General features: G+C 35.9%; 1 protein-coding gene across 1 annotated transcript in view; it reads right to left on the bottom strand.

Annotated features, from left to right (window-relative positions):
- The window catches only part of LOC121729307 (aquaporin AQPAe.a-like), a 56,844-nt gene that overhangs the window by 15,418 nt on the left and 14,225 nt on the right, over positions 1 to 27,201 (bottom strand). The window contains exons 2-3 of the mRNA XM_042117779.1: positions 4,730 to 4,821; positions 1,958 to 2,082 (exon numbers count right to left, since the gene is read on the bottom strand). Coding sequence (XP_041973713.1) covers positions 1,958 to 2,082; positions 4,730 to 4,817 — 213 coding nt within the window. The 5' untranslated portion in view covers positions 4,818 to 4,821. The remainder of the gene's footprint in view (positions 1 to 1,957; positions 2,083 to 4,729; positions 4,822 to 27,201) is intronic.

Consider the following 27,201-nt stretch of genomic DNA (forward strand, 5'->3'; position numbering starts at 1 on the left):
TTTAAAATAAAATTATGAAAAAAAAAATACATTACTCTCTTAAAAACTTTGTAGTCAAATATTTTTACAAAGAATATTGTGAACTTTGATAACAATGCTTTAGCATAATATATTGTAACATAACATAGTTATTATTCAAGGAGCATCCTGATAGATTTAGAAAAATTGCAATCACCTGAGTCAGATACGGTTTACTCAGAATTATAGACTGCACGTGCTCTGAGGAAAACCACAGGAAGCCGAATAAAAATGCAACATCCGCTGAAGCCGTAATAAAGGTAACACTCCGATCTTAGCGACCTAGACCGCAACTGCGACTGGGTCACGCTAGTTTTTTTTTTTAACAAAATTGCACCTCTACCTCTTTTCAAATGTTTATTAATGTTATTACTTATTAACCACTGTTCATGATTTCCCATTCATTAATAACTTTGCATTTTATGTGTTTCAGCAGCAAGCCGTCAATTTAGAACTTCATGTTAATTTCTTACTATTATATTTTAAACTTCTATAATTTTGTTTAAATAAAGAATTGAGAAAGAGAAGAGAACATCTAACTAGTGTGTGAACTACTAGAACGCCTGACTAATTTCTGGTTCGTTAATCGCGGTCGCTAGGTTCGGAACTCTACATTTTGTTACAATAGTCTATTATTCAACATAATAATAATATTATTATTACAATTCTTTGAATAACATGTCCTTGTCTTATTTAACATAGCTGTGAGGTAAATAACAAGTTATGACGAATTACTTCCTTGGGCTAATAAAGAAATAGTAATTGACGATGTGAGAAGCCAAGCAAAAAAAAAAAATACTTGTTTGCAACAAGATCTTAAAACTGATGAATACGAGAAGCCTAGAAATTAAGGATATAATTATTATATACAAGGTGTAACAAAAATAAGTGATAATACTTTAGAGTGCGTATGTTTCCATATATTATAGAGTTCACTGTGAAAGTAGCAGCGTTGAAAGAGCAATTTTTTCGTCATTTGTATGGGTAACCGCCCGAGCTTCATGGATTTTCACATACAAGAGTTTAAAAAAGTTACTCGTTCAAGCTTGCACTACTTTCACAGTAAACTTTATATTGGGGACCCATTACACACCCCTAAGTATTATCACTTACTTTTGTTACACCCTGTATATTACGCGTACTTTCTTATGTCCCACCACACATCGTCGGTCAAAATAGGATATTCCCAAGAAAAAGGTTACGTGAAAAAGTTAAGAATGCACCTGACCCTAATTTGAATACATACTTAAACCTAGATCTCAAAATCTGTAAGGTCTAGAAAACTGTTTTTTTTACACAAGTAACTTCAGTTCATGAAGATTAAAATATGCTCAAGACGAAAACACGATTACTGAAAAAATGCTCTATATATTATATATATTATATATCTCTATATATTTTGACGACCTCTGTGGCTCAGTGGTGAGCGCGTTGGTAGCTCAAGCCGGGGGTCGCGGGTTCGAATCCCGCCGACGGAACAAAAAGTTTTCAATGTTCCCAGGTCTGGATGTGTATTAAATATGTGTATGATATAATAAAAATCTTAAATGTATGTATAGTATAAAAGTATTAAATATATTTCCGTTGTCTGGTACCTGTAACACAAGTCCTTTAGGTACTTAGCACGGGGCCAGACTGACGTGGTGTGAAGCGTCCATAGATATTATATTATAAAAAAAAAAAACATTTTTGCTTGGATCTTCGAAGTTTCCTGTCTCTTCTTTAATATTTTTTAATATCTAAAAAGGCCTTGATAAGACCTAAATTTGCTCAAAATACTTTTTTACATTATAGTTCGTCTTTTATTCAAGTAAAACTAACTTGGCGATGATTCCGCGTCGTCCTTTTTCACCTGGCGTATGAAAGACGGGCGTGAGTGTGAAGAGAGAAGGACGACGTTTGATTTTTTGGATCGGTAGCCGTCTTAAGCCATACTTACAGAGACAATAGCGAAGACAGCTAGACCGAATGCGAGCGCTATGAGGACGATGTTGGGCGCCGCGTCCGTGCCCTGAGTGACGTTGATGCAGGCGCCGCAACCGAACAGGTTGAGCAGCAGGTTACCTGTATAAACAAAAGAAAACAACTTATCTTTATCATAAACCTTGGCGTGCGAGTTTTTTTTTTAAATGAAATAAGGGGGCAAACGAGCAAACGGGTCACCTGATGGTAAGCAACTTCCGTCGCCCATGGACACTCGCAGCATCAGAAGAGCTGCAAGTGCGTTGCCGGCCTTTTAAGAGGGAATAGGGTAATAGGGGAGGGTAGGAAAAGGAATAGGGTAGGGGATTGGGCCTCCGGTAAACTCACTCACTCGGCGAAACACAGCGCAAGCGCTGTTTCACGCCGGCTTTCTGTGAGAACGTGGTATTTCTCCGGTCGAGCCGGCCCATTCGTGCCGAAGCATGGCTCTCCCACGTATAGAGCTTCGAGGAATCAGGGCCATTCATAATCCACTTGCCACTAGGATTCGGAAATTTTTGTATAGACGGCATGGGCAAATCTACAAGTTCATGACATCGTTGGGGCATTTCTCATAGAGAAACATAAAAGTCAAAAGCAACGCTTTCAGCGCTTCTACTTTCATAGTAAACTCTATTTCAGGGGTTCCCAATCTTTTTCAGCCTGCGGCGCACTATAACACGTCACAATATTTTGTCACGGCGCGGCGCCCTACTCTACCTAGCTATTAGAAAAAGAGACTGTATAATAAATATCTATAATGATTTTAGTTAGGTTTAAGCAGGTAAATCATAATAAAAAATATTTTATCATTCTATCTGCTTCGCATAAATAATATTTTAATTTTATTTTATAATATCTGTGGTTTTGGATAGGGATGGAGGATCGACTCACAGCGCCCCTCTTGCCTTAACCCCTGCTCTATATAATATAATTGGGATACATTCAATGCCGGTTTTAGCGCTACCAGCGCCCTGGGCGAGAGTTTTTCGACGGCCAGGATGCTGGTAGAGCTAAAAAAGGGACAGGCGCCCCTTTTATGTCTGCCTTCGGCGCCCCTTTTTATCCGGCGCCTTGGGCGGTCGCCTAGCGTCGCCACCCCATAACGCCGCTACTGGACACGTACACAACTGAAGTATTATGTTTTTTTTGTGACACCTGTTAAGAATTTACAATATAGTAATACTTATTAAACATTTCGTAGTCTGCCAAAATCACTACTTTCCGGACGCGCTAAGTTTTATGAATCTTTGCAATAATTTTAAGTTGGTATCAATTATTTTAGCTCTACAATCTTTATTGCTCTTTTTATTCAAAGCAAGAAACCTTTATAATTATAATATCATATCATTTCCTTCGCTCATCATATAAATGATGAAGTAAATTTGCAAGACTAGTTTTACTATAAGATGCCATCAAATACGGTAGAGTACTCGTATAGTACTCGTAATTAAAGCGATCAAGTAACACGATTACATGGAGGCAAACTTTATGAGTGTCTTAAGATAAGCAAAGAGATAATGAATATATTATATTATATATCTATTAAATTCTGAAGTATTAGAATTTTAATCGAAATTGAACCTCGATTAATGGTAGGTATCGCGAAAAAGCATTTTGCATTTTCTATTGCATTCAGCGTTAAAGTAGTTATTAAGGGTGGGTTGCACCAACTAACTTTAACTATACCTAACATAAACTTTAACCATAACAAAATGTCAAATGATCTGTCAAATCCCTAGTAAAAGTCCATAATGGACGCCATATTTGACGATAACCTTAACCTTAACTATAACTAAGCCTCTGGTGCAAGTGATGCAACCCACCCTTAGATAACTAATTAGCTGATATAAATTATAATTTTATTTTTTAAAGTAAATATGTGTTTGTTACTTTAAAATTTTTTTTAATATTCTAAGTGGCCGATCAAAATTATTTTTCAAAGTAAAAAAACGCTTTGAATATCATGTAAACCAGTTAAGAAGGACCGGAAAAACGAAAGTAAACGGCCAATTGCAAAATAATAATTGTACTTCCAGTGAAAGTTTGCTTTTAAAACAATTTTAAAAATGAAAGTAATGCAAAGGGCAATTTTTTAAATAATAATAATGTGTTTGTAGCACAGAATAGATAATAGGTTTGTACCTACTACCTAGTCAGTACTTATTATAAGTTATAACTTATAACATAATACATACCGATATAAACCGGTATTTAAGGGTGTAGTCCGTAAAGCTTATAATTAATATTTATTAGTAGAGATTAGAAGATTTATAGGCTTTACAAGCAGTTCCCATTCATGTTTTTAGCAAAGAATTCTATTTTGGTTTTTAGTGCCTAATCCGATTATGTTATTTCTTTTTATGAAATAAGGAGGCAAACGAGCAAACGGGTCACCTGATGGAAAGCAACTTCCGTCGCCCATGGACACTCGCAGCATCAGAAGAGCTGCAAGTGCGTTGCCGGCCTTTTAAGAGGGAATAGGGTAATAGGGGAGGGTAGGGAAGGGAAGGGAATAGGGGAAAGTAGGGAACGGAATAGGATAGGGAATTGGGCCTCCGCTAAACTCACTCACTCGACGAAACACAGCGCAAGCGCTATTTCACGCCGGTTTTCTGTGAGAACGTGGTATTTCTCCGGTCGAGCCGGCCCATTCGTGCCGAAGCATGGCTCTCCCACGTATGGCATGGCTCTCCCACGTATTTTGGTAATTGCCTGGCGTGTGTGAAAACAATTTATCGCTACTTACCAATGAATTCAGCTAGCAAGGCCTTGCTGAATGCCGCTGCACCACCCGACAGCTCGTCCAGTCCCAGTCTTTTACCGAGTTCGCCCATGGTTCTGTAACAAAACATAATTATAGTTAAAAAATAATCATTTATCATCTATAAACTAGTCTTTATTCTTTTATAGCGGGTTTATATTATTCCAATCCAGTAATCCAATCAATGCAATTCAGTGCATAATGCATTCCAGTGCCCATTTTTTTATTCCAGTAGACAGTAGTAATCCAGCAGAACTGGATTGGAATAATGTAAACCGGCCATTACAACACGGTTGTTTTATGTTCAGTATTCACGGGTTTTTTGGAGATTTAACATAGTTTATCTAAGAAATATACCTACATAGTTTCATGTGGTTTTATTATGTCATTAAGGAGGAGTAGTATTCACGATGTTGTAACATTTTAATTGCGTTTTAGCATGGGAAATAGATGATAGTAGATTTGATAATCCAAGGTATCTTTTATCAAAATGTATTTAGAATTTAGATATCTACTAACATTAAAGTATTAGGTTGGGCTGCACCAACTAACTTTAACTTTAACTACAATGCAAAACGTCAAATCTTTGGTTAAAGTGAAAAGTGGACGCCAGCAAGACGCCATATTTAACCATAATCATAGAGCTCGACAAGGTTTTAAATGCACGTGGCGAAAAAAGGAACTAACGCTGTCATCATACAAAAACGCCATTTTTGACAGTTCTCCTTTACCAGCAGCGCCCCAGCTTGCCAGCAGCCAGATGACAGCTGGTCCAACAAGGTTATAAATGAACGTGGATTTATAACCTTGTTGGACCAGCTTTCGTCTGTCAATTTCTCCGGTCAAAGTTAAAGTTAAGTTACTTTAACTTTAACCACGCCTCTGGTGCAACCCAACCTTAGTGATTCATGTTAAAATCTATTCCACATGACGGTGCTCTATAAATACATAACAAAGAGGATAATATTAAGTACATAATATAATATCCAGGTATTATATTATGTAATCGTAAGCTAAATGGACTTCGAAAAACACAGTCCATTACCATAATATTCTCATCCAGAACTAATTATTCTAACAGAAAGGTTATAATTTTCACTACATTGTGATGACAGGAAGGAAATGTACTAATTGAGGGGAAAGCTCTACGCTTCGCTGCACTTGTAGGGTCTGTATAGGTACTTCCTGTTAGCAGTGGTAGTATCGACTCTGTTCTTTGTTTACTCTATGCAAATGAAATCGTGATCATTAATCTATGCGTAAACTCAAATGACTCAAAGCATGCTCCTAACCTATAATTAATTGCTAGATTGTATCAACTGGAATAAATATGGAAGCTTCACGGATGAACCACATAACTTAATTCATTTGGAAGCTGATGCATTGGTTATTCTATCGATAAACTGTCACCAGCAGTTTTTCCGGACCTATACGACCTGCAAACCTTCAAGAAGAGAGCGTATTCCCTTTTTAAAGGCCGGCAACGCACCTGCAGCTCTTCTGATGTTGCAAGTGTCCATGGGCGACGGTAGTTGCTTTCCATCAGGTGACCCGTTTGTTCGTTTGCCCCCTTATTTTATACAAAAAAAATTGGTTATAATAAATGGTCTGCTATTTATTTTATAGGAACTATTAGTTACTAAAACCTGTGTTCTAAGACTCAAAATCTAACGTCTGCAAAATTTACCATCTGCTAAAGAACTTAGCAATATTTGCTGGCGTCAATCCAGTAGTTTACCATGACCGAGCCTTAACAAGACTCGCATTGACATTATAAACGCACATACCCTTATATGTAAATTCTGGTTTTTACATACAATTCGCGGTAAGCGAACGTAAATAAGTTTTTGAGGGCACCGACGACGACTCGCGATAATTCGAGAATGTTTTGGGCTTAAAGTATTCAGTTTATTGTCATTACCGAGAAAAGATTTAATTAGTTGAATATTGTAGGGGAAAAACAGGTTATTTCAAGATTTACTACCTGTACGAAATCGAATAATAAATCTATCTAGTTGAAATCTCGCACTTTAATCAGAGCCTTTTACATACGAGTTTAACTAATTAATCAACACCGTTGTTGATTGGCTTAAATTTTGACGCTAATCAAAAGCACTATAATGAATATACAGTGTGTAACAAAAACCGGCCAAGTGCGAGTCGGACTCGCGCACCGAGGGTTCCGACAGCTTAAAGGTATTATAGACCTGAGTATTTGGTATGAATTTCAATTTAATACCTCTACGCGTTTATGAGGAAATGGGTAGTAAGTTTAAAATTATTAAAAAAAAATATATTATGTGATGTAACTAAAAATTTATGGTTTTCGTAATTTTTCCTTTATCTATGCTATAAGACGTTGCTTCGTACCAAATTTCAAGATTCTGAGTTCACGGGAAGCACCCTGTAGGTTTTGATTCCCTTGCAAGTGTCGAAAATTTGCGGCATAAACGGCTGTATCTTTTGATTGCGTTGGCTTAGAAGTTTGATTTTTTCACAGCTTCAAGGGACAGTAGACCTGAGTAATTGATATAAATTTCAGCTTCATACCTCCATGCGTTCCTGAGAAAAAGGGTCTTGACAGACGGACGGACGGACAGACGGACAACAAAGTGATCCTGTAAGGGTTCCGTTTTTTCCTTTTGAGGTACGGAACCCTAAAAACTAGTGATAATACTTTAGGGTGTGTACATGTTCCTTGTAGGGAGTTCACTGTGAAAGTAGCAGCTCTGAAAGACGAACATTTTTTTTCACTTTTGTATGGGCAAGGGCCCAGTTTCCCCATACAAAAGTGAAAAAAAAATTTGCGTCTTTCAGCGCTGCTACTTTCACAGTGAACTCTCTACAAGGAACACGTACACACCCTAAAGTATTATCACTTGTTTTTGTTACACCCTGTATAAACTCCTACCATCTCCTACTGTCATAAAACCTCAGAAGCCAAGCATATAAGTTGTAGTCTAATTTCTAAACTACGTCTACGTATGTAAAGTTTTACATAGTTTCCCTAAACTAAGATGATTCTTTAATACTAAACAAGGAACTAATGTTCAAATTGTTGTTAAATAAACATTTATTTATTTATTTAAATAAAAAGCATGTCTACATTGAGTTATAATTGTACTAATGTCTATGATTTTTATCGAAAGGATTTAAACACAATTTATTATTAATGATTAAATGAATGATGGGTACAACATCGTCACCAGGATATTACATTTTGTTTTTATGTGTATGGCAATTTGTGGATAGTAAAGTATTTTATTTTTAAGTGTGTTTATGAAGTGAGAAGACCTAGTATTTCCTTAAAAGTTCAAGGCCTGGCTTGGGTGTATTACTGTATACGTATTTAAATAAATATAAGCCCCACGACACACTACACAGTCTTTGCTTTTCATTTCCAAGTTGCTAATGATTTATGCAGACAGAGGAAAACGTGAAGGTATTTGACAAGCACAGAACCTATATAACTATGTGTGAATTATATAAATTGGACAAAACAATTTCATAAGTTTTCGTGGAACATTATTTAATATTGCTACATTTGGTCAAAAGGAATATTTATTATCACGGTCATTCTGTCCTGGCGATCTTTGAAGGGTTAATTTACTTGTCAGTCGTATTAGGTCAAAATTCCTGGAGTTGTGAGAGGTGTAACTTAACTGCCGCCCGTACTCAGAGACATTTAATTATGATTAACCTTCAATTTAATGAAGAGTTTGACTGATAAGTGATAATGTATGGGGCTTATGTCAAAATTTTGAATTAGTAATTAATGTTCCACTCTGAGTGTGGCAGTATTGTGTGTATTTTTTTTAAATATAAAAAGCAGTTGAAAACATAATATCTTCGATTACTTTGTTTTCGATGTACGTAAAATAAAACTAAGTGGAAAATAAACACTATAATTTTGAAGATATTCCTGATGATATCGTGGTTAATGACGATTGATTTCTTATACACAGTCATTACTTTCACGTCAAAGTACATATTAAAAGCCTCTACAATGTGTGTACAATGTATGCCATAGCCCATAATATAACTAGTCCTTCCCACGTGTGAAATTTTGGAAGCCTACAAATAAGTGCTTATTAAATTTACTTTACACAACAAGGGAACACTATAATTTCTTCTTAAGGCCTTAAGAAGAAATTATAGTGATGGCCATCCCCAGAGCAAACGATCTTGACCATACATTTGCCGCGTTGCCGAGATCGCACCAAAATCTTATTTTTTACTTATCTTAGTTCAAAAATTGTCCTAAAAAATTCAAACGGCGAATTTGTAGTTAAGAGGATACACCAGGGGCGAGAGTAATTGAAAATAAGTATTTGAAAATGTATTGCTGTCTCACCAATCTCAAGTCTCCCACCGCAGAGCGCGATAGAGACAAATGACAACACGACAAATTTTCTAATAAAAGAACAGAAAATCTTCGATTCGTTGTCCGCTGATTCCTTCTCCAAAACTTAACCGATTTAAGTACTTTTTTTATTAAGAATTAAAACAAGACTTGAGCTGTGTTCCTATGTTTTATTTTTTTTTTGTATATTTTAGCCAATTTTGTTTTCTGGGTGTTTGAATACAGAGGAAAATCTGGCCATTTTTTTTTGGATTTTTGGACGTTCCTATCTTTTTTAATAATAAAATTATGAAAAAAAAACATAGGGACATGCTAATAGTGGCCATAGATATTCAGGAAAAAATCATAACTCTACCGGCATTATCCAGGGAGGAAACAGGGGACAACGTTTGTATGGAAAAACGGCGGTGTGGACTGAAGTTGTCGATCTATTGGCGTGTGTTTCAAATAAACGTAATTTGTAAATACTAGGGAGATACCGTAGTGAATGTATGCTTGAATTTAAATAATTGTCAGCTTCCAAAGTAATAAGTATTACTTTGGAAGCTGATATCATTCAGAGTATAATAAACAAAAATAGGAAATTAATAACAGAGAAAGGAATGTTCATATGCTGAATATTATTGCTGTATTTTTATTATAATTTTGTAGTTTTCAAATTATGAGTTAATAAGACTCTAAAAACGGTAAATTACGGCGTCTCCGTAGGCGGAGCGTCTCTTCAAGTCAACATTATATTTACTAGACGTTGCATACAACTTCATTGCGTCGAAACTCGAAATTCGTTTATCGTGCGGAAACCGTATTTTTTTCCCGTCTGTCAAAGTGTATCCATCCAATAGGGAATATTACATAAAGGTCGGAGCAGAGGGCGCTCCTAGCACATATTACAGTATTTATACTTAATCCGACACGTTGCAAACGTCATATTGACATTTAAACGTTGTCAAACGTCGAACAAAGTTTGTTGATTGTCTGTGCTGGTGCTGCCGGGCCATGCTTGCAGTACTATTATTATTTCCGTCAACATAATTTCTACGGTTTAAACGTACACGTAAGCAGGAGGATCGACAACACTTTGACCAGCGTTGCCAGACGATTTTTTCATCAAAATTAAATGTCCCGCGCGGGACAGGCTCAGGCCCGCTTTTCGGGGAAAGCCCGAACGTACGTGCAGCGTGCTGAGAAAGAAAGGTGCGTAATGAACATAAGAGTATGGGAAGTAGAGAGGGGTGTATTTTCTTTGGCTACTTTTGCTATCTATTGTCACGTAAACGTTATTTTAACGCAAATAAAAATATAAAAATTTAGATTTTTTTTTTTTTTTTACTTTGTCCCGCTTTTGACTGAAGAATCTCGCTTTTTTACTCAAAAAGTTCCAAATTCCCGACTTGGCACAAAAAAAATCTGGCAACGCTGACTTTGACATACTCGAAGGGAAGCAACTGACAGAATATGAGAACTTTTCACGTGAGAACTTTCCGACGATGCACGTGGGGCAGGTGTGTTGTAGATTGTGTCAAATCAAAATAGTAATTAACAGTTTTAAAACTAGTTTCTATTGACACTCAAAAAGGCTTTTCACACAGTAGATAGTATGACAACATACAGATTATACTGTTACGAAATATCTCTTGAAGAACTAGCTAATACCTATTAAGGCCCGATTCGACCAAACTTGAAGTTACACGAGTATAACTATCATGAGAATAATTTTACTCCTTTAATTTACCCTAGGGTATTATCGTTTGCATTTTACCAAGTTACTCAAAGAGTATGAAATAAAATGTCAATTATAGTGTTCACAATGACACCGACCGTGACAGTTGAACCCTGTTGTGCAACTATTCTCAGTTTAATATTTACTCCACCAAAATATCCCGTGTAAATATTTAATCCCGTGTAATTACCTCATTCTTGGATTACAAGTTGGAAAAACGCAAAACCAGCTTACTCTTAGATTAGGAGACAGTTATACTCGAGTAAAATTTTACTTCAGTTTGGTCGAATCCGCCCTAAGTGTTATAAGACTTTTACCTGCCACTCCTTATTATTTTATCAATTGCTAGTAAACATTGATAAGATTTTAATTGATATTTCTCAATATCTACCAATACGTTATAACGAAGATACCCTCATTAACAAACATGTCTAAAATTAGGTCATGCACAGTACCTAATTATGTTCTATACTTTAGGTCAGTTTTTCATAAATTTTTATGCCCGGTTTCTATATTATGTTGTTTGACAGAAGTTTATTCAATTAATAAAGTATTTCGTTTGCTAACGTTAAAATATGAGTTTCGTAAAAAATAACAATATCCAATGAATAAACTCCTCGTCAAAAAAAACTTTATATTACTTAGTCCTGGGAAGAAGCAGGAATATAAAAAAAAAATGCTTGAAAAAGTGAAAAAGTGCATATGATGGAATTTACTAGTCGAATTTCTGTTATGTAGTCTAGACGCGGATGACGGAGGAATTTGGCCATTGACCTATCGAAATAAATGGCAATAATAGGTCAATCGACGAATTCCTAGCTGTACCGTGACCGTACTGTCTTTATATTCTTACAGTTAAGGGCGATGTACTTATCATCTTGTCCCAAGCCCTATGTACGGCTTTAATAAAACGTTGGCACGTTAAAAAACGTTAATAAAATATTAACCTAATTTTTAGAAGTCGGTTAAAAAAACCAATTACATAGAGATTAGCTATTATCCTGTCCTTGTCTAATGTGTAATTGGAAAAGTGGTTTGACAGTTTTAAAAGGACGTGGAAACTGCACAACTGTTTTACAATTTATTAAAAAATATATTATATTATAATATATCAAGAGCTTGATGCGGTAATGGATTATTATTTATTATATTTTATTGTTTCAGACTTTTTATTAAAAAGCTTAGGAATTATAAGAATGTGAAGTACATTCCAAAATTGGTTCGCGCCTACTACTTTTTTAGTTTTTAACCTTATTTATTGGTCATAAGGTTAAAAAGCAAAATAAATCTTTGGCTGTAGGCTGTAGCTACTTAATTTTGGAGTGTACACTGACCGTAAAGAAACCTAATTCGCGCATATAGTCATGCTAAGCACGTAGTCATTTTAATATAATAAAATCTCTATCCACTGCCACTTCCTGATTAAATATGCGCATGACATGAATAAAAAATAATATAATTTAAAAATAGGAGGTGACACGTGCTAAATTTAAAATTAAGTATTCCATCGCGGTAAAATAATATATGCAGACTACAACTTATTTTTTTCTTATTTTTATGAGATGCCGACAAAGTTTTCTCAGGATAATAATCCCAAGCAGCAAATGGACGTGCTATAATGGTCGAGAGCACGTTCTTGTTTTCGCTTTAAGTTCTATAAAAGTTCTTAAAACAGTCGAGTAAAAGTGCTGTAAACGTTTACTCGACGCGAAAAAGGCGCAAATTATTCAGACTAAAGTCCTATTAAAGTGGAATAAGCGCTGAGTAAGCAACAAAAAGATGCTGTAAGATTTGAGTAAAAGTGGTAGAAAACACTAAAAGAGTTTTAAGAGTAACCAAAATGCGTATATAGGATATTTAGTTCAATAAACGCAATTGATTTGCTATTATACAGATAAAGTGTGCTATAATAGCAGACGAATTGCTTTTATTCTCCTTTTTAGTTCTATAACAGCGAATAGAATGCTTTTACTCGACAAATTAGTGCTGTAAAGAGTGCGAGCTTGTGTGCTACATAAATTTAATGTAAAAAAATTATAGTTATTAAACTACATCTCAATCCTTATTTATATTATCAAGTTTTTGAGAAATCAATATGTGATTATTTTTACTGTTCGTGTAGCTACTCCAAAACATCATGCGCAACAAGCTTTATTGATAAACCCAAAGGCATTTTTACATAAACATTCATGCGCTGCCTATTTTCTTAAATTTGAAGACTAATTAATATAATTAAATTTACTTAAAATATATTTTTTTACTGCCATTGTCCACATTGATAATCTAGTTGCAGTTACAGCTAACTTATTCCATTAAAAGTCGAGTAAGAGTGCTGGTCACCACATTTATAGCACAAGGTGTCGCCATGATAACAGGATTTAGGGTTCGCTTCGTAAATATCGTATAACAGCTCTTAATTACACTACAGCTCCTATACGAACGTTTTTAATTCTACTATAAGAGTTAGTCTGTAAGCGTGCAGTAACAGCAGCAATGTTGCCATAAGCAATTCGATTGCGTTTATAGAGCTTTTATAGAAACATAAAAGATAGCTGAGTAACGGCTGTATAAAAGCACCCAATTCAGCGAATCATCTATTCTACAGCTATTATACGACTGTTAGAGATCAAACGATCGAATAATGAGTATTTTAGCCATATTAATTCAGCATCTGCTAAAAGGTGGAGTAAAAGGGCTAAAACATAGTGCTGTAAACGTTTATTCGACGTCCTTAAAGCACAAATTAGCAAATATTGCCAAATAGTCGAGATAACCGCTATTATACGATAAATAGGTGTTTTATGAACGGTTACCCGGCTCTTATACGATTAAAGGCTGAGTAAAAAAATCCTTATTCGACTGTTTTGCTGCTTGGGATATTATTATGTCACATAGTAGGTTAGGTTAGGATAGATATTTAACGGAAGAAACACATAAAAAGTCTACAACATAGAAATCATGTCTTGTCAAAACCCAAATTATGTTAAATTGGCCCCAATAACACATCAGTGGCCCCATTTTTTGGCCACGCTTTTTGCCTCTATGGGAGATGCGATCTCCCTAAATGTGAAATGTCACGTCTAGTCTAAAGCGGGGAATTCACTACCGGGCTGCCCGCGGGCCGCCCGGGCCTATTGAACACACACAGAACAGGCAAGTCAGTCGAATAGATAGAGGGCTGCAGCTCGGTCGTGGACTCATGGACTCAATCTTCTTTGTAACAAATGATAGATCAGCATCGGCATTGAGTTCTTTGGATTTTTCAATAAGTTCACTGTATTAGCGGCATTAGGCAGATCGGTGTTCATGTAATCCTTGCTTTCAACTTTCTACAAACAAGGATATGGTAGACAGGTAAATGGAAATAAACGAATGTCAAAATTGTTTTTGTTCCTTCATTCCTAAGTTTAGTGTTTGTATTTTTTACAATAATATTTAAGTCCACTCCAGTAGTCCGGTCGCTCTCCAAGGCGCGAATGACGGCGGGCCGCCCGTCGCGAAAAATGAAAAATGCGATCTCGCGGGCAGGCTGCGGGCACGGGCCAACGGGCATGTCTGTGCCCGTACCTAGGAATTGACGAGCAGACATGCGACAGACCTGCCCGTGACGGGCGGCCCGTAGCGGGCGGCCCGGTAGTCAATTCCCCGCTTAACGGTAAAAAATGGCTTTGAAAGAAGCTAATTACTCTCATCTTATATATAGTTAAATAAAATTCTCGTGTCACAATGTTAGATAGCGTACTCCTCCCAAACGGCTTTACTGATTTTTACCAAATTTTACATGCATATTCAGTAGGTCTGAGAATCGGCTACTGGCTACTTTTTATATTGATTAGTGCATTTGTCGAATAAATAATAGTAAATTATTACGACTCGAGACTGACGGCGACCATTGTATGTGCGACGGGATAGCGATGGATCATGGTGCCATACTTATTTAGTCACTTCAATAAAATAATATGGGCGAAATAAAATATTTCGCCCATATTATTTTATTGATATATATTATGGCAAAACAACGTTGCCGAGACAGCTAGTATTTGTATAGTTTTTTAAAACTTTTTATCATGAGTCAAAATCTTAATTCGATTTGTTATCGTCGTGGCACTCGTGGCGTTAGTATTAATATTCTCGGCACATTCTGTTATGTGGCTGTAATTTGCACTCACGTATTGTTTTATTGAGTGATATAATTTAAAGATAACATACTTGTTAGTACAACTTAGTAAACATAAGTAGTGACTAGTGCGGGTAGTTTGTACTAATATTATGATCTACAAAGCATATGTTCAACATTTTACTTATATGCAAAAACGAGCTTTTTTTATTATATATAAACTTTCATCCCCTATTTTAACCCCTTGGAGGTGGAATTGATCAAAATCCTTTCTTAGCGGATGCTCACGTCATAATATCTACCTGCATGCAAAATTTCAGCCCGATCGGTCCAGTGGTTTGGGCTGTGCGTTGATAGATCACCATGTCAGTCAGTCACCTTTGAGTTTTATGATAGAGTTCGCTGAGATGGAGGAACAAGCCTCAGTAATTGGGTCCCGTTTTTAAACATTTGGATACGAAAAACTAAGTTAGGAATTGATTAAGAGTGCGAGTTAAGAATACTCGTATTGTTAGAAAATAGAGTATAGACAAAACTTTTTGTGATTAAATAGTGTACTATAACAGAGTATGTACTAGGGAATTGTAGGATTAAAAAATTGAGTATTCCGAACCCCGATTCATTTAAGTATAATATGTATTTAAATATAACTACGATATGTTGTCAATGTCTTATTGGACCTTGGTATAAAAGATGTACAAAATGGTATTTAAACTAACGTAAAACGCATTTTGATATCTAGAAACTATAAATCTCTCATGTAAATAAATAAATAAATAAAAACATCTTTACTAAACATACAAGGGACAAAACACAACGTATGTTTCACTTAACCCATCCGAACTGAATCAAAGCGAAATTCATCTTGAATTAATATATAGCACAACTAGCTGTTGCCCGCGACTTCGTCCGCGTGGACTTCAGTTTATAGTACTTTATAGCGCGCGATGTCAACAAAATTGGTGTCAAAAGCTTTTATAAAAAAACCCTGGTACCCCTTAAATCAATACAGCTGTGCAGTGTGCACACAATAAGTATTTCATTTTTTTATATTAAACTTTATATTTTATGCCAAATTTTAAAGCTTATTTAGCCCTCCGATTACACAACTTTACCCATAAACTATTTATCATTGATAGATTTAAGGTTACGTCACTGCACAGATAAAGTACTGAGTTATTTAATACCGTAGAATATATATAACAATCGAAAAAAATCGAAACTTAAATGTAAGATGATACCACGTCTTATAGGAAGACTTTTGAGCAAGCGTCAGCGCGATGTAGAAGACGCACGGCGCCATCTATTATGAATTGTTGGAAGTAACTTAATTTGAACAAATTTACGCATTTTCACCCCCTTACAACCCTTTTTTCCAGTAAAAAAAGTAGCCTATGTCCTTTCTCAGGCTTTAGACTATCTGTATACAAAATTTCATTACCATCGGTTCGGTAGTTTTGGCGTTTGGCGTGAAAGCGAGACTGACAGACAGACAGACAGACAGAGATACTTTTGGCGTTTGGCGTGAAAGCGAGACTGACAGACAGACAGACAGACAAAGATACTTTCGCATTTATAATATTAGTATAGATTATGCGCACACTGCACAGCTGTTTTTGGGTATTTTGATTAATTAAGGGCCGCGCTACACCGGAATGGCAGCGGCGAGGCGAGCACTTTCAGCGCTGCCATTCCGGTGTAACGCGGCCCTAAGAGGGGTACCACTTACCAGGGTTTTAAAAAGTTTTTAAATTTGACACAAATTTTGTTGACACCGCGCGCTATAAACTAAAGTCCACGCGGACGAAGTCGCGGGCAACAGCTAGTTAATTAATATTAACGTGTATAACAATCAAAAGAATCGTAAAACCTACCTCAACATGGTACCACCTCTTATAGAAATACGCATGAGCAAGCAATAGCGCGATCTAGGGGACTCTTGGCGCCATCTGTTTTGAGTTTTTTGGAACTAAGTTAATTTAACCAAATTTACGCATTTTCACCCCCTTACAACCCCTTTTTCCAGTTAAAAAGTAGCCTATGTCCTTTCTCAAGCTTTAGACTATCTGTTAGGGTTGCTGAGGATTCCTCTTCCGCTTCCTCATAATGAGGAAGTTCCGCAATATTTTGGGTTCCTCAACCGTTACCGCATCCTCATAAATAAAAATAAAAAAATCCTCTTCCGCTATCGCTTCCTCAAAATTTAAGAGGAATTTATGAGGAATTTCACTGCGCATGCGCATCGCGTATCCAATCATGGCAACGCACACGCCAGAGCCAGATAATTGTATCATTCACTCATCTTTTTAACCGACTTCCAAAAATGAGGAGGTTATATGTTCGGCTGTGGAGATTTTTTTTTTGTGTGCGTTGTGTATGTTTAGCCTGGGAAAATTAAGGAATTCAGACAGAATAATTCGTGTAGTTTTGAAAGTTGGTACAGTTGTTCCTAAAGGTGTCCAGGTGAATATACTAAAAGTCCCCGAGGGTGGGACAAGAGCCGGCGCGGCGGTGGGGAAGGGGGGAAGGCTCTTCCTGAAAATAATAAAAAATAAATAAAATTAGATAGACTCTATTTTGAAGGAGGAATCAGGGGACTACGTTACGCCGATTTACTGTATCTGTCTAGGTACAGTTAATCGAGGTAACGTATTCCCGTGATTTCTCCTTCAAAGTTAATCCTATCTAAATTTATTCTTTTTTAATATCTTCAGGGAGAATGAGTCTATACCACTACGTTTTTATGTTATATCGTAAACATCTTTCAAATTAATTTTATGGTCGGTCGATTGACGGGGTACGGGGCATTCATTTTTTTGCAATTTTTAAGGGTGCAAAAACCTTGAAAAAGAGACCTTTCCCCCCCTCCCCCACCGCCGGCTCTTGTCCCACCCTCGGGGACTTTTAGTATAATCATCTGGACACCTTTAGGAACAACTGTACCAACTTTCAAAACTACACGAATTATTCGGTCTGTAGCGGTAGCACGGCGACCAGCGGAAATGCGAAAGTATGGACAAACTGTGGAAATAAACCTAAGGTGCCGTTCCGATCTTTTTTCGTTCCGAAAAATTTATTTAAAATGCCACTTTATGATACACTATAGTATATGTCATAATGTAGGATATTATTTGAATTTTTAGAACTATAGTCTGTCTTAAAGTGGCTTTTTAATTGAATTATTCGGAACTAAAAAAGATCGGAACGGCACCTTAAGCTTATCTCCACAGTTTGTGACTATAGTCTGTCATAAAGTGGCATTTTAATTGAATTTTTCGGAACGAAAAAAGTTCGGAACGACACCTTAGGTTTATTTCCACAGTTTGTCCATACTTTCGCATTTCCGCTGGTCGCCGTGCTACCGCTACTGATCGTCGATTTTGAAAGTAATTTTCTTAGACTAGTTACTGAACTCCTCCTTAATTGCTGGACCGATTTTGATGATTCTTTATTGCGTGTGTTTTGAGAATGGTTTAGATTCATAGTTTGGTCCACTGGAAAATGCCCTTTGAATTAATTTTTGTGTAATGTATGTACCTAGTTATGTACAGACAGAACAAAGACTTTTGGGTTGGGTCCGCTAGTATTTATAATTTCCTATCATCCTCTTCCTCATCCGCTTCCTCTTCCGCTTCCTCATCCGCATCCTCTTCCTCAAAAAATATCCTCTTCCTCATCCGCATCCTCTAAATTTGCGCGTGAAAATTCCTCTTCCTCCTCCTCTTCCTCATAATCACTTCCTCAACAACCCTACTATCTGTGTACAAAATTTCATTACAATCGGTTCAGTAGTTTTGGCGCTGTTGTTTTTGAATTTGATGTCTAAGTTGGTAGGTGAGTTATTAGTTAATAACGTGTATAACAATCGAAAGAATCGAGAAATCTAGCTCAATATGGTACCACCTCTTATAGAAATACGTATGAGCAAGCAATAGCGCGATCTAGGGGACTCTTGGCGCCATCTGTTTTAAGTTTTTGGAACTAAGTTAATTTGACCAAATTTACGCATTTTCACCCCCTTACAACCCCTTTTTCCAGTTAAAAAGTAGCCTATGTCCTTTCTCAGGCTTTAGACTATCTGTGTACAAAATTTCATTACTATCGGTTCAGTAGTTTTGGCGTGAAAGCGAGACAGACAGACAGACAGACAGAGATACTTTCGCATTTATAATATTAGTATGGATTAAACATCATATTCTAACGTATTAAAAACTATAAACAAAAACATACTAACTAATAAGTATGATTAGTTCTATGTTACAATAAAGTAAAAAATAAAACGCCATCTGTTGAATCGTATTAGAACTAAAATGTTCATTCCATCGATATATTTCTGGATTTTTTTATAATATTATACATAAAATATGTTTAAGATTTTTGAAATTTTATTTTAATACACATCCAAGACCCAGGAAAATTGAAAACTTTTTGTTCCGCCTGCGGGACTCGAACCCAGGACCCCCGGGATGAGCGCTGGCCACGCGCAATGCGAATTCATTTTCATCGAAATTTTCATGGAAACAAGATATTTTCCCACATCAAAATGTAGCCTATGTCCTTTCTCAGACTCTAGAATAACTGTATACAAAATTTCATTGCAATCGGTTCAGTAGTTTTGGCGTGAAAGCAAGACAGACAGACAGACAGACAGACAGACAGACAGACAGACAGACAGAGATACTTTCGCATTTATAATATTAGTATGGATTGGGGTTCAGGTGTAATAAGGAAAACAACGAAATTGGCGGTTAGCCATTTCTTTATTATGCACCGACCGCGCCAGTGTCATTCTAAAGGACCTGACCTCACTGTTTATTGTGTAAATAAACATAATAAATATAAACATAAGTAAACATAATTCCCTTTATTTACTGGTTGATAAAAAAAATTGCAATTTGAAAGGCTTTTGGGTTTTCTTATATTATCTTTTCTTAGTAAAATCAAACAGTCTCGTATTTAAGTACATAGAACTCTACAATTCTACATATTTACGAACTTTTTTACGAACTACTCGTACTAACTACGAAAGATACATGAATTCTCTTTCGTAGTTTGAAGATCTACAAAATTTGACACAAGAGTTTGTTTAACTCATAAAGTTAATATACCTAGCGGAATAGAGCAACAATCTCGAGCTATCAAACGTAACCAAAATTTGTCTTCATATGTGTGAAAAATATGTGTACGCAAGGAAGTTGAAATAATAGCTGTGTGCGTATAGTCGTATACACTTACACAAGCATGATTGAACATGGATTCTATGAGATTAATTTGTCAACGTGCGTCACGTGCCGACTGGACGTCAAAAAAATAGTGCTGCTGTCATGTATCACGCGACTCTTTTTACCACGCAGTGTTACTGATAGTGACATCTCTCTTGCTCAGGCCTTTGTTTCTCTATTCCGCTAGGTATATTAACTTTATGATTTAACTATAAAATATTATTCGGTATGTAATCTATCTATACTTATAATAAAATCGTAGAGGTAAAATTTTTGTACATTGAAAATAAACTTGAAAAAAACGAGTCAGGGGCATGTTAGAAGAGTAATAGAACACGTTTTAACAGTTTTTGAAATTTTTGTTTCTCTTCTTTGTCTGTTTGTACAGGCTAATCTCTGAATCCGCTGGACCGATTTCAATGAAATTTGGTATGATGATACCTTAAATCCCTGGGCAACATCTTAGATACTTTTTTTAACCGACTTTAAAAAAACGAGGAGTTAATATTTACTTTGCTGTTTGTGGTCAGATTTTCAAAATTATTTTTTTGTTGTATAGATTGCCCGAATTTGATACCATTTTTACAATAAAATCGGCCAAGTGCGAGTCGGACTCGCGCACGAAGGGTTCCGTACCGCTATAGAGAAAAAATAGGCCAAAAGTTGTGTTTATGTATGGGAGCCCCCCTTAAACTTTAATGATATTCTAATTGTATTATTAATTATTAAAGTACACATGCAATTAAGGATTCTGTGAAAATTTCAACTGCCTGCCTGTTGTCATGTTTGATATCGAGCAAAAAAGGCCAAAAAAATCATGTTTGTTGTATGGGAGCCCTCCTTAAATATTGATTTTATTTTGTTTTCAGTATTTGTTGATTAAACGGCAACAGATATACACAATCTGTAAAAATTTCAGAACTGTAGCTATAAAGGTTCTTGAGATACAGCCTGGAGAAGACAGACGGACAGACAACGAAGTCTTAGTAATAGGGTCCCGTTTTTACCCTTTGGGCACGGAACCCTAAAAACGGTGACTTGATAAGTAATGGAATTGAAGGAACTCCTCGAAATTTACAACGACAGCCAAGTAATTACCAATTCTAGCATAGGTCGATCTTTAAAACTTTTCCTAATATTCGTAAACGCTTATCCAAACCCTGGATGGATATTGACCACTGCGTATCTCAATTCGTTACCGGCCATGGGAATTTTAAAGTCAAACTTTACGGATCTAAGTTACTAGCATCGGTCGAGCACATAGGTGGAAATGGTAGAATATGTACGACCGAAGGCAGTATGTTTGAATAAACCTCTCATCATGTTCTCTGGGAGAGTTTTTTCTGCCAAGACGAAAGAACTGCAATGCTAAACAACCTACAGTGTAAATCTGATGTCGCATACTACGGTGATATCGTGGACAGCGCTATAGGAACTTAATCCGTGCCTTCAAGCGATTTTGTCACAATCATTATTGGCAACAGTCTAACACAACAAATTACAATTTGTTTCCCTTCGAAGAAAGGATTTTTCAAAACGATAAGTATCTGTGGTTCAAGTTTCCTGGGTCTTTGATGTAAATTAACGTGTGTAATATAGATCCAAATAAAAGAGTCGTAGATGGGTGTTCAATTTCCAAAATCTCGATTTTAATAACATACATTCACGCGGACGAAGTTGCGGGCAACAGCTAGTAATAATTAAGGGCCGTAAGAAATTAAAAAAATATAATATGGTAAGTACTTAAATAAATTCGGAATTTTTTGACCGTAACAAACTGATTTTAAGGTCGCCTAAAAATGTAATACCGTACATAAAGAAAACTAATGGAATACGTCTGGTAGCGATAAAGACGACAATGATTGATTGAAAGTAAGTACTAAAATCGAACATTAATGATACAGTACATCATCTCTGCCTAGTATACTATAATTTACTTTGTTACAAGTCTGAGGGTAGGGAAATGAGAATTTGTTACTTACTATTTTTGATTTTGGAAGAAATTCGTCCATATTAATGAAAGGTTTAAGATAAGAAGGCTTATCCATTAAAAATAAGTATATATTTTAAAGTACATATTCGAATTTACTATACTTAGCTAATAAAAGTACTTATTTAATATTTATGTTATTGTGTATAAGGTCGGAGCGGAGATTGCTTATCCATATTCCATTGGCAGAAACCAAAATGATTTGGAAAATTTGAAATAAGAACTTTTGCAAGTGTTGTGTAAGTGCTAGATAATCAAAGTTTATTTGCGATTATTGCAATTAATCTCGCATTGTAAAAGAAATATAGCGGATGCCGGATACGATAATATATTTCGCGAGAAAAACATCACAATATTAAAATCGTTTCATAGAATAAACGATGATAATAATCAAAGGTACTTCTTATCAGACCGAAATCAACTTTTGATAAAATACATTTTAATCTTGGAAGCGGTTACAGCTGGTAATGTCCGATATGACAAAAATTTTTAATCAGTATAAGTATATAATGTAGAGTTTATGTAGTTTAATATTTTTAGTTTAGTATTTTTAGTATATAATTTATAAAATTTTAGGTTAGGTAATTATGGTAAAACTGTACTCCAATTCCATTGCGCCAAATTTGTTTATCGTGTGGGAACCGAACATTTTTCCGGGATAAAAGTATCCTATGTCCTTTCCCGGGACTCTAAGTATACCGCAAATATCAGCAAAATCGGTTCAGCGGCTTAGGTGTGAGGCTTGTGTGAGGAGTAACAGACAGACAGACAAGAGAGACACAATTTCCCATCTATAATATTATTTTTATTATAATAGTTGCCATATCTATATGGATAAAAATGATGAAAAGACAATGGTCTTTGCCTAATTGCTACACTTAATATGTTATCCCACCAAAACGTTAAATTTAAAAAGGAGCCAAGCAAAATATTGCATAGCCATGCAATATATCTATCGTAAAACGTTTTCAGATCACATTCAAGCCAAGCCAACTTATTTTGTAATTTAAATCAACATTCAGTGAATTTATCAATAGTTTTCTTTATTTTATAATTATTATAGTGGCTCGGCAATGAGCACAAGAAAAACAAATATAAAACTTCATATTTGGGGTAGTTCATACTTCAAACGGCAAGCGTAAAGTCTTTTTAGTATGTAACGACGCATGTGGACCGTGGTACCCAATAAATCTAATCAGTCGCTGATTATTTCTCTAGTGCTAACGTCCTAAGACCCGTATTTTTGGTCAGTACTTAAGAAACGCCTCGGCCTCAAGGAACGTTTCAGGCTCTTGTGATTGGTTGGCTGTCAAAATTTGGACCAATCACAGAGGCGAACCGCGCCTTGAGGCCGAGGCGCTTCTTAAGTACTGACTAAAAATACGGGCCTAAGTCTCCTAGAAGTACCTTAGAATTTTGATGATCTGTCAGTGAGTGACAAAATGTAGTAACTTTGATCATCCGTAACTATTAAACTTTTTATCGAAATGTTATCTAATTTGGTGGCTAAGCCAGTTTCAATACTTGCTCCTAGTCACCGAAATTCTAAATCCCTAGCTTTGTTAACATCGAAGATAAAGGGGGTGTGAAAAAGCCGCGAACCGCTTCGAGAAAAGTATGGTACGGCCGTGCCTTTGCTTGGCTGGAGCACTGCCGTGCTCCCAGATATAGTGCTAGTAGCTAGGTACACGGTTTAAGATTTTATAATCAGACAATCACTATGAAAAGCGTGTGAGATGTCGTTTTCTGCCCTACTAGACAAGTGGAAAGCGATTATCGTAAACGCCAACAAAATGTATGCGATTTGACATATTATCATACTTATTTTGATGGCGTTTACGATAATCGCTTGACACTTGTCTCTAGGCGCTGAGCAGTAAACGATTACATTAAAGTTTGATCACAAGTATGAGTTTTGTTCTATTTTTATATTCCAATTTCAAAATTCCAAGTAGGTACTCCTAGCGGCAGTTACATAGTAAAGTGAACTAGCACATGACGAGGGCACACGTTTATGATTTGTGTATCAGTTCCCGGGCCTTGACGAGCTCGTAATCGTAATATGGAAATACTCTGACAACGTGCCAACATCTTGTAACTATCTGGAAATGTCTAGACACGGGTCCTTAGTGTTAACAATGAATACCTTTGATGACATTTTAATTAATTTAAATAGCATTCAATACTTATTTCTTGTTCAAAGGATGTAATGTAATTAAATTACAATCAGTGCTATAAGTCTTTTTTAAGCAAATTGCTGCGACGCGCAAAATAGGATGCTACAATGCGCGCGATCAGAATGGGATGGGACCTTGTCGAAATAAACAGAAAATGACAGTTTGCATTTTTTTTTTATGTTTTCCGACGCTACGGTTGGCTAACCGACTACGAGCGTCTAAGTTCCAAAAGGTCACATCCACGTCGCATCCCATTCTGATCGCGCGCGGATTATTATAACAACGTTTCTGTCAATATTCTGATTTGCCATGTGCACGTGTCGGAGTTCATCGGACTATTTAGGATGGGTTGCACCAGAGGCGTGGTTAAAGTTAAAGTTATGGTCAAAGTTATGGTTATAGTTAAGGCTTTAACCTTAACTTTGACCACAGAATTTGACAAATGGCAGCTGGTCCGACAAGGCTTGAAATGAACGTGGGCGGGGGCGCTGCTGGTAAAGGAGAACTGTCAAAAATGGCGTTTTTGTATGATGACAGCGTTAGTTCCTTTTTTCTCCACGTTCATTCAAAGCCTTGTCGAGCTCAAGGTTATGGTTAAATATGGCGTCTATTTTTGACTTTAACCAAAGATTTGACATTTTGCATTGTTGTTATAGCTAAAGTGATAATTATAGCCAAAGTAAGTTGGTGAAACCCACCCTTACTACTAGTAGCGATCTCTGCTCCAACCTTTGCCTATTGTTCCCTATTAAAAAACCGTAAGTGGGTAAGTAGAATACAAATTCTATAGAAAACAGTTACACCATTACTCGTAATCGATCGCAAGATTTGCATATCCTATGGGTGTTGCATATTCATCGATGCTCGTTTATTTTAGAACACATTGTACTAACATATTTATGTCATAAACAAGATTCTAGTCAAGATTAGGTCAAAACTCAAAGGCTAGTGTTCTAGGAACGAAAATAATTTTCGTGCTTAAAAAAAGCATTAGTGAATCCATTAAATCAATTTCGAATATCGAACTTGAAAATCAATTCTTGTCCGGGTTAAGCAATTTTATTGATTATGTTCTATGAAATGGTCAACAAAAAAAACCACTTACGCTGATGACCGTAGATCGCGTCATAATTTTCTATGATTATCGCATTCAAGTGTAAATGTTTGATATTAAATATTGATGCTCTGTAGTCTTTTATTTTAATACTGATTTGCTGAAAATGTTGAAAACTTGTTATGTTTCTCTTAAAGTTGCTATAAAGTATGTTATACGTTAGAGTTTATATTTTCACTAGAATAATATAATATTTTCCGCAATTATTATGTCACTAGAATAATATAATATTTTCCGCAATGTCGTTGCTATAAAATTCGCTTACCGTGCGGAAACCGGACTTATTCCGTATTGACCTTTCCTGAGTCACAATAATATTAAACAGTATGAACTCCAAATTTCATCACAGACACAATTTTCAATTATAATATTAGTATGGGTATTGGATAATTTTTATTTTTAAAACCTACTACAGGTACATTTTTAATGGAAGTCTTTAAAAGACGAACGAAGCCTATTAATCACAGGTCTGATGTAGGAAGGGCCTGGGTATGTGTATTGTGTATGTCGTAATTATTATTTTAGTACCAAAAGATCTCTGATGTCATCGGTGACAGCCCTCGAGGGTTTTGTATCAACTATTGTGATGTCATTGTTATATTATTATGTCATCTAGGACGTCCCCAGAAAGTATATATTGGACATTTTTTTCTATACGCCCTCTGTATGTCGAGCCATGAGCTGATGGACAAATACAGGCGATTATGTCTCTATGAACATACAGGATGTAACAAAACTAAGTGATAATAATTTATGGTGTGTATATGTGGATAATATTGTAGAGTTTACTGTGAAAGTAGCAGATGTATGGGCTAGTGCCCCAGCGTCAGGAATTTTCCCATACAAAAGTTTAAAAATGTTACTCTTTCAGCGCTGCTAGTTTTACAGTGAACTCTGTAAGGGGACTGATACATACCCTAAAGTATTATCACTTAGTTTTGTTACACCTTGTATAATTGCTCATGGCCGACCTCCATTGTGTTTATGTGTGCAAACTGTAATCATAATAATTATCCAACATGTAAATAGAATATTCTTTAGAAGGAAAATATCAAAAAGATATTTACGACAGGGTACACCGCGAATTCGCAGATTTCCTCATGTCGATACCGGAGTTATCTCTATTAAAGCTATTTAGGTAATATAAAACACGTAGACACTTTTAAATTGTTCTTAATTTTACGACAAGATAAATAAGAAAGCAAACAATCATGGCATAACTGATAACCAGATGAACTGTTATAAGACTTATAAGCGTATTTGAGATTTTTCAATTATCTCTTTATGGTGTGTTACGAATATGATATCACCATGATAGTCGTTATCGCTATCACAAAGTAAATTATTTGGTGTAAAAGTTTTTATAATGGTGGTGGCGTCATGGTGTGTATGCTTAACTCCAGGTAGCTGACAAAAAGATCCATTAGAAAAATGTCGGCTGTATAGAGGGTTATTGTATGTTAAGGGCCTGTTTCACAACTTTCTGATAAAGTGCCCAATAGGCTATTCACAACTTCTTTGACAGATTCTCCATACATTTAAATCATCATATCATTCAAATTAATTCATAATTGGTGGATAGCCTATTCATCACTTATTAGGAAGTGGTAAAACAGGCCCTAAATAAAATTAATTTTGTGGAGTAAAAAATAATATATATCACGAATCACGATAAAAGTTTGAAGTCTCTATAAAAGTAGAGTTATCGATGTGTAAATAAACATGAAGGTCTCGCAGTCAATATTTTAATAAGT

The sequence above is a fragment of the Aricia agestis genome, chromosome 8 (assembly GCF_905147365.1).
Source record: "Aricia agestis chromosome 8, ilAriAges1.1, whole genome shotgun sequence".
Classification (NCBI taxonomy): domain Eukaryota; kingdom Metazoa; phylum Arthropoda; class Insecta; order Lepidoptera; family Lycaenidae; genus Aricia; species Aricia agestis.